Source organism: Acipenser ruthenus, chromosome 9 (assembly GCF_902713425.1).
Source record: "Acipenser ruthenus chromosome 9, fAciRut3.2 maternal haplotype, whole genome shotgun sequence".
NCBI classification, from domain to species: Eukaryota; Metazoa; Chordata; class Actinopteri; order Acipenseriformes; family Acipenseridae; genus Acipenser; species Acipenser ruthenus.
In genome coordinates, this window is record NC_081197.1 from 3,502,814 (window position 1) to 3,512,365 (window position 9,552).

General features: G+C 42.8%; 1 protein-coding gene across 1 annotated transcript; it reads right to left on the reverse strand.

Annotated features, from left to right (window-relative positions):
- Positions 1-47: 47 nt before the first annotated feature.
- On the reverse strand, positions 48-8,491 carry LOC117405586 (kelch-like protein 15). The gene is made up of 3 exons (XM_034008757.3): positions 8,057-8,491; positions 5,734-6,445; positions 48-4,623 (listed from the first exon to the last, which is right to left on the reverse strand). Exons 2-3 carry the CDS (start codon positions 6,436-6,438, stop codon positions 3,514-3,516), a joined length of 1,815 nt encoding a protein of 604 aa, XP_033864648.1. The 5' UTR covers positions 6,439-6,445; positions 8,057-8,491; the 3' UTR covers positions 48-3,513.
- Between the last annotated feature and the right edge of the window lie 1,061 nt (positions 8,492-9,552).

The window sequence follows — 9,552 nt, forward strand, 5'->3', positions numbered from 1 at the left end:
AACAATAGAATAACAAATGTCATGTACAGTACACTGCAGCACAGCTGTTTTAAAGCTGAAGGTAAATATACCATAGTTGCATTATTTTATTGGCATCACAAGCAGGGCCTGGTACCTGTTTTTCCAACACTTTCCAGGACTGGTCATTCAAGGCTACCTGCACAATTTACCTCATAATATTATGGAAACGCGGTACACACCTTGTTATTTAGGCAGCAGCTGATCAAGGAATCATTTTACAGAAAGACACCAAACAGAAAATGATTATACTGTAAACTCTGCTGAAGTGATTTGGAGCACAAAGACAAAAGAACAGGTATGGCTACAAACAGAATGCAATCACCTGCCTGGGCTGTGAATGATCTTTTTTTGGGGTGGACCGTACAGCACTGGACAGGAATGTTAAATAAAGGATTCAGAGTATTTGTGCAGAAAACGCTGTTTCATGAGAACTTGTGGATAAACACTACAGGCAGAAGCAGAAACCAACCAAGACTTTCCAGGAATGCAAAGCAAAGTTTAGCATTTACTGTTAATAAAGAACCATGTGTTTACAAAGCTTTACATAAGATGAGGCTGCCAATCAAATAATGCATAATAACCTCATAGGCTTGTGTAAAGTTATCCATTGAATAACCAGTTAAAAGGCCTTGTTGCTAACATGTACCTGTATTTATCTAATTACCTTATTGTTGGATTCTGATTCCCCTCAGTTTGTCTCTTTCTGCTTTTAAAGAACTGTACTTATAGCAAAACAAAAAAATGTACAACAATTGGCAACAATATAAATAAACATAAAAAAATAAATTAATACAAAATATATGTAGCTAATACCAGTGGTTAACTACAAAAAATAAAACTGCAATACATAATATTTTTCATACAATTTAAGAGCAAAGGATCACTTTTCCCCCAGCACAGAGCTGATAAAGATACCTGCTTTTCTAACGGTCTACAAGCTGGCAAGTTGTCCTACAAGTGATGGAAATATTGACTATGGAAGCTGTTTCACCATCATTAAACACTATCATGCTTTAACATTGATCACATATCATGATGCTAAACAACATACTGAAGGCTGAAGTTGTAAAAATGTGGTGATGCCAGGGAGGAAAAATCTACTTCAAATGAGCAAAACAAGGGCTACATGTAGGACTCTATACACATGGGGAAAATAGAAGAATGCAGCAATGGACAATAGACATTTCTGCAAATATACCCTATGAATATAGCTGTGGACAATAGACATTTCTGCAAATATACCCTATGAATATAGCAGTGGACAATAGACATTTCTGTAAATTATACCCGATGGTACTGTAGTTCCATTAAAGGTGAAAACAACTTTTATAGTAAATAGTTATTTTGTGGCCGTCACTTGTAGGCAACATTCCCCAGCTCATAGACCCTTGTGCTTTTCTAAATAACATCCCAAAGATAAAGGAGCCATGATAGAAGTATAAGCAGTGGTTCTCAGCTTTATTTTTAATACGGGAACCACTGTAGTGTTTCAGAACTTTTCCAGGGACCAAAGAAAGCAAACCTGCATTGATACAGCAAACGAAAGCAGCCCTGTTATTGTACAGACTGTCGCCGTGATTGCTTCATTCTGCCATGAGAACGACAGACATGTATATTATTCGAAGTAGATGGGCAAAAAGGAAGTAGTGTTAGGAGGCAGAGTCTGTTGAGTGTGTAGCAGAGTAACAGATTGCGTTTCTGGAACATGCAGTGGCCTTATTTAGGGAATTTGTTCATGGATTTGAATTACAAAATAAGTTGTTGCAGCTGAAGTTTTTCAACAAGTGGGCACCCCCCCTATCATAATTACTAAGCTAAATGGCTTCTGTGTATGAACAAATATATACAACTTGCCATGGCATGGTAAAATATATTTGCTCTTGCTAACCTCTGACACTAAAAATGATTATTTTATTTTGCAAAATTTACAGTTCAGCAGCATCCTAACACCACTGATCGGCTGGCATTGCTTTAAACGGTTTAGCCCTTTTAGAAAAATCATGGTATTGACATAGAAGGGTTTTTTTTTTCTTTGGGGGGTTTTGTAAGACGCTGGGTTGGCAGGTAAAGCAGCCATGCTACAAGAAATGCAGAGATTCATCTAACAACGCTTGAATTATCTTTCTACTACATTAAGCTTGGATGAACAAGAGGTGTGTTAAAGAAATGGTAAAGAGCGCTACTGAATTATGAAACGGTTCCGACAACCTGATATTTCACTTTCCCTGCATGTTCACTGTTCTATGTGCTGCACGCATAGGAAACCGCCCGCAGCATACACTTATCATGTCACAAGTCTGCAGGGAAAATGTACTTTTTAAGCAATACTCTCCAAATTACTGAATTACGTCGTTTTATTTTTATTCTGTTGCTTAAACGGTGCTTGAAAATGTGCTGGTTGCGTCAGCAGTTGCCATGAATCAGTCACCTGTGTGTCGCGGACCGAAGATAAACCTCCGCAAGAAAGTAACGATAAGTAATTAGGCCTAATATATTTATTGCATTATAAAAAATGAAATGTCTGGCACAGCTTAATTGACAGATTATTTTTAAACAAGAAACTTTAACATTATTTAACCTGAAGCTGAAATATTAAAAATTACACCGATTGTAGAAAAATAAAATAATAATTTTGGGAGATCTTGAAGCCCATTCTGATCTCTGCAAAGTGACTCAATTTGAAACATTAACAGCCTAGTAGGGTCACAACCTCCTTTTATTTTTTGAAAAAACTAAATGAAAACCACTGTTTCTGCAAATGTTACTGTCAAAGTAAGCCAACAAGGCTCATTTGCATTTCTGTAACTAATTCCAGCCTTTGACATCTTTGTGGGGTACTTGGAGAAGGTGTCTGAAGTCCTAAATTGACTGTGTCTTAATATATACTAAGAATTGTAACCTGGTGCATGAGATCATTTTAATTTTATATGTGTTCAATAATTCATTAAGTGTAGGGGTCAGGCATATTTGTAATTTGCTCCTTTGCCATTAAGTCTTATTTTCAAAGGCAAGTGCGCTGTCAGAATTATTACAGATCTGCTGTAAACATTACTGGCCATTCGTAGAGCCCTGTTTAAATATAATGAAATATTAGATTACAGAAAGTGCTAATGTATGCCCAAGGAAAACACAAATTAATCCCCACTCACTCAGATTTTTTGCTAAAGACTGTGACTATACCAGGCTGTTATTTAGGCTTCATTAAACTGTAACTTTAGATACCTCTGCACCTGAAGAAAGTCGGATGGGTATTTAACTGGATATTCCTGCTTTGTTTGTGAAAATGCATAAGATAAAATGTATGCTTCATCCCCCACAATAATAATGTAACAAACATAACATTTAGAACTCCCTAGCATTTTCATCTACCCAGTAAGCATTTCAGTCTTTGTGAACATAAAACGATTTCACTGTAAACGATATCTTCTCACTGTTTTTTTTTTTTTTTGTTAATGCCTTGAAGCGCTAAAGAGAAAGCGTGGACACTGATTCTCAGCTACAACGCCGCATGTGTTCCAGTACATAATCGGGAAAGTGCAGGCTACACACCTGCAAGCCGTCCAACTTACAAGGCATCCGCGGGTACTCGTCCTCTTTCCACTTGTTGTCCTCGGGGTCAAACGTGAGGATGGAGTCGCTGTAATGGCCGTTGTAACATAGCCCCCCCAGAACCATGATCTGCCTGTCTAGCACCGCCACCCCGTGCCCGCTCCTCCCAATAGGCATGGATGCCAAGATGGTCCACTCATCGGTTTCTGGGTTGTAGACCTCCGTGGAGGGGCAGCCCTGGGACTCAAAGGAGGCACGCAGGATGACGCACACCCCTCCGAAGACGTACAGCTTCCCGTTGTAGGAGATCATTTTGTGGAAGCAGCGCGCGTAGTTCATTTTGGACTTGTTCTCCCAGCAGTTCGTGAGCACCTGCGTCCGCCGGGTGCGGTGCTCCAGGGCTGCCTCCTTGCTGGGGTCGAACACGCACACCTGCTTGGAGGTGGAGGAGGAGGTGATGCCCCCGGTGATGTACAGTTTGCTGTTGAGCACGGTGCCCTCATGGCCATACTTGTTGACAGGGTATGGGTCCACAAACTCCCACTTGTCCTCCGTGATGTCGTAGCGCTCCGTGGAGTAGAAGGTCTCGTCCCGCGTCCGGCCCGCCACCGCGTAGATGAACTTCCCGATCACGCCCACCGCGAACTCCGAGCGTGGCACAGACATGTCTGCCATCCTCAGCCAGGAGTTCTGCCGCGGGTCATAGCGGAACACCTTCGAGGAGGCGTGGAACTCCCCGTCCGGGCCCAGCTCCTCGCCGCCCAGCAGAAACACAAAGTTGTTGACAATGGCCAGGCAGTCGGGCCTCAGGGGCACCTGCGGCCCCTCCAGCTCCCACCACACCTTGGGCTTGTGCAGCAGCAGGATCTTGCTGTTCACCATGCTGTGTCCGATCATACCCCGGAACACGGCCGTCTGGGGCTTCAGGGAGCGGATGCGGTTCGACTTCATCTCCATCAGGGGCTGCTGGTTGATGCTGTGGAAATAGTTCAGGGCCTGGTCCACCTCATGCCGGAGCTGCCGGGAGTAGCGGTAAAACTCAGACGTCTTTACCTGGCAGGAACAAAAAATAAATAAAGCAAAACAAGTTACAATATATATGTGATAAAGAAATAAACACAGAACCTTTCTCAGAGTTGTTTGCCACACAGTAAACTCCGGTTGCCAACTAAAGAAAAACTAAAACTAACTAAAGAAACAAACGTGAACAATGTTTGCAAATGTTTTACATTTGATGCACTCAACACTAGACCTGCTTTTACAGGTTTAAAAAATGCAGATAAACAAGGCATTGTAGAGTTTCAATAAAAACATTTCATGAATGCTCTCATTGAACATCTCAGATATTCTCCAGATACACTGATGTGCCAAGTAGAAATTATATACACACATGTCCACCAAGTTTGGCGATATCTTTTTTGTGAGAGCTCAGGTTATCACTTGCAATTGTATTAACGTGTTGCCAATTCCACTGATTACCACAGTGATGTTGTAATCAACATTCCACCTTCTAAAGATACAGTTCCTTTGCCTTTGACTTTAGTTTTTCTTTTTTTGCACGGTTCAGTATAAAAACCGTTATCACAACTTATATGTAAGAGCATAAGAAATGTTGCGGATGAGACGAGACCTGTGCCGCTTCTTTTTGATATCACATGGTGAAGTAGGAGTGGGACTGGTTTCTCAGATTTGCAAATTCAAATAGAACTATTGCAAGTGCTGATTTCCCAGTCAGGAAAATCCCTGCTAATGAGACCCAGTTTAGCGCTAGTGCTCCTCCACATATTGAAACAGTCTGACTCCCAGTGCTGGCAGCTGCGCTCAGCGCGCGCGCACACACACACACACAGCCCTGCACAAGGGCAGTCAGTGACAAAGTGACGTTAGCTCCTGATGATGGGACTGATTTTATTCCTGGGCACCTGGTCAATTCAATAATATACCTAAACAAAGGGAGCGCTTAAACACTGGACTGGGTGCACAACTAATGCAAGTTTCAAGCCCAGCGATTATTTTGTTACCTGTATGAAAACAATTGGGTAAGGGTGCATGAGTGTATGGGTGAACAACACCTTACCTAGCTTAAAGAGGAAGATCCTTCACTACAGAGAAGTTTCCAGCTCACAATTAAGACTTAAAAGCTTTTGATCTAAAGGCACCGACCTTCTCGAAGACGTTGGACGGCGTCATGAGGCAGAAGCGCACATTCTGGATGATGGAGTCTGTGTGTCTCCAGCGGCGGCGGTCGTGCCTCAGCCAGGCCTGCACGGCCTCGTACAGCTCGATCTCGGGGAAACGGCTCAGCTGGTCGTTGTCCAGGTACGCCATCAGCTTCTCGAAGCTCAGGTAGGACAGGAAGTCCGGCCGGGTCATGAGCGGCGCGAAGTTCTCCAGCAGGAAGGCGTCGAGCTGCTCCCTCACGCCCTCGATGTTCACGCTGAAGTCGTCCAGCAGCCGCATGATCTCGGCGCAGTTGTCCAGGCAGATCTTGGCCAGCAGGAAGGAGCAGCTGAACTCCACCACCTCGGTGAGCTGCACGTACATAGCGGCCTGCAGGATCTCATGGACAGTAGCCATGCCCAGCTCGATGGTGCCGTAGTACATGAACTGCAGCACGCGGCTGAAGCCCGTGGCTGTCAGCCCCTTCAGGTGGATCTTGTCCTGGTCGCGCTCCCGCATGTCGGCCGTGAACATGATGCGGAAGTAGTCGCTCTGCGTGGCCAGCAGAGCTTTGTGAGCCTGGAAGTGGTGGTCCTCAATGACAAGGGTGACGTCGAGAAGCAGCCTCTCCTCGTACAGCGCCCTGAAACCCGACGAGACGCTAGTGTCGTGAACCGAGGAGTTAAACACTTCCACGTCCCCTGCCATTAATGACCTGCGCAAAAATGAGGGAACACATTTCAAACTTTACAGTGATCATTGTAACAGTCAGTCTCAGGGGTGGTTAGCTCTACTGGTTAGAACTGTAAAACTTGTACAATGTTGTTTTCAATGCAATGTGTGTGGCATGTACTGACAAGCAAAAACTAAAAAAAAATATATGTGTGTGTGTGTATATATATACACACACACACACACACACACACACACACACACATACATACATACATACATACATACACACATACATTCCCTTTATCTAACACTTGGTTGATTTTTATTTTGTACTTTTAACAAATACATCCAAAAATCTCCAAAAATATGGTTGAATATTCGACCCATTCAGTAGCAGGTACAGGAAACGATTTTCTAAAAGTAAAATGCATGTCCAAGTCTGAGCTTCATTTCAATCCATTTTTAGATGGGAAATTGTGTTTAGGAAAATGATACAAAATACACAAATGTGGAAGCCTATTTCTTTTAGAATGATTTACACATCAATGAGACTAGACTAGACTAGAGGGTATAGTGAATCCGTGGGTTTACGCACTAGCTTTCTAAAGCTGGATTCAAGTCCAGATTAGGTCACACATGAAGAGTTTCGTAGACAGCAGCCCCAATCACTAAACCAATGCACAAATCAGCAAGTTTGCAGGCTGGCAGTCTCAAACAGTGGGATCAGGGATGGACTGGGCATGGAGACTGAAGAGCTTCTCACCACTATGAGGTAGGTCCTTCCAAGCAAGCCTTGAGGGATGCTAATGGGGCAATGTGAAGAAGCTCACATTTCCACTGCTTGTGCTGATGTGTGGAGAATACAAATATGCCTTTACTCTCCAATGCTGCTAATACAACAACAACACACCGCAGTTATAATCAATCAGCCGCTGTGCTCCAGTGTTACCTTGTGACTGCGCTCCTTGATGTGACACATTGAAAATGAGTGAAATATTGAACAGAGAATTAGTGTAAGGGCCCTTATACAGTAAAGCACATGGCAATGTCAACGTCATATGTGACCATGTCAACGTCGTACAAGTTTGGGAACCCCCTAATCTACAGTACAGAGCAGCATTGTAGGTCTGCACCACAATGTCCCTGCATGTACAGTATATCACAAAATTGTCATCATTACTAAACCATGTGAAAAGCTGCAACCCTAACCTGTCATGTGACAGGTTCTGCAAGGCATTAAAGCCTTTTACATTCTGTTTCAAAATAAGGTTGATGAAAATACTTTAACAAGCACTCTGCCAATGAAATCCTTTGTTATGGTCAAACGTCATAAAGCATATAACCTGTAGAACACATCAGCGCCTACCTGTCAGCGTCTGCAAACAGGCTGGGGACACAAGCACCGACAATGAAATAGAAATACGTGTGACCACTGCTGGCTGACCGACACTGTTGTTAAATCTACTGGATTTACTCGTGTATATTATAAGGAACTACTAATTGTATTATTGGCATGCGCGTAAACACATTCATATTAATCCCCTTGGCCCGATTTAAACAATACTATTAGAATACTGTGGACAGCATGTGTATGAATGGAATACAACACTACTGGATTCAGAGACGCAGTAAAGACTTTACTGCACAGTACCTGTCTTAGCGGCGCCTGCACTAAACTCCTCTTCAGCGAGAGAGCTGGTTCTTCGTTTGTCATGGATTTCAAGGGTGCATTTCCGAAACCAGAGCTCGTTTTTTTTTATTTTTTGTTTTTTTAAAACACACGTCACACGCGTTTCACTCCGTCTGACTTTACAGAAATGTATTAGAATCCCTTTGCAGCCCGGTGGCCCATAATTGTTTCTTTCCTCCCTTCAAAACCATCACAGACGCCATATTCTCGACTGCACTGACGTCACATCCGGTGTTTCAGCTGAACCAGCGCGGGTATCACCTCCACCGCAGCAGCACTGCCCCGCACGCACGCACACTCACGCTTTATTACACGAGGCGTCAGAGGGCAAGGAGAAGGTTTACCGCAGTGTCATTTAGACTCCTTTACATTTCCTTATCCCAGTCATGCTCAGCCTCATGCTATTTGTCTATACACCACCGGCAGTACAGTCAAGGTGGCCTGCAGTCTGTATATCCGCATACAGCCTCACATAAGGACCACAAGGGGCCGCCCAAATTTAATAAGATTTTTGATAAGAAAAAAATAAAATAAAATAAGAATGACATTGTTATGTAGCTTGAAATATTATATCTTGCTCCAAAAGTATAATATAGCCACCAGTGATGTCTAATATGTACAAATAGCAGTGCCACCAACTCAAAAAGTTGATGGAATCTCATGCACTGTCATTATTAAATTGCGTCTGCTGTAAACTAGTACACTACAATAAATACAGCTAGATTGGAAAATTCTGCCTGTCGGGGTTTGTAATAAATAAAAAGGAGGTTATGTTTCTCATTAGTAAAACATTCTTATAAATGTTCCTAATTTTCTTTTTGTTTTTCCTACTTTTTCACTGGGAAGCCATTGTATCAATTTATTCCAACGCTATAAATGCACTTCCTGTGTTACAGTTAAAATGACCCTCCGCCACTCCCTTATGACCCCACAAAGTTTCCTTTCGGTAGCATGTGGGGTCATCTTACTTGTGTGTAGAGTTTGGGCAGGGAAAAAAATATTTCACTTGAGTTAAAGCAACAACCAAAAATGAAAGCGTGGTTGTTCAGATCACCTCGTTAAGGCACTGCTTGTCGGGGTTGTTTGTGATAACGTTTTGCCTGAATACAATTGAATGCACATGAGAAGTAACCAGCTGTTCGTACATTGGACTGCGCAGATCCAGGGCATTTCAGACATATCTGATATTATTGCTTTTGGGTGGCCCTGCATACTGTGTGGGCCGAGGGCTCTCCACACTCACGATAAAGGAATAAAAGGAGAGAAGTGTACTTCACACTTCTGAAGCAATGAATGCTGTTACTTCCACAGTGCAGAAACTGTCATGACTTACAGTAATGCCTATGGTGCGGTGCCAAGAAGCTTATTTCAAACGTTATTTTTAGACCCTGCTTAAATAGTTGATTTTGCTGCATACAATAGATTTTGTCCACACGATACAATATATGTCAGGTCGC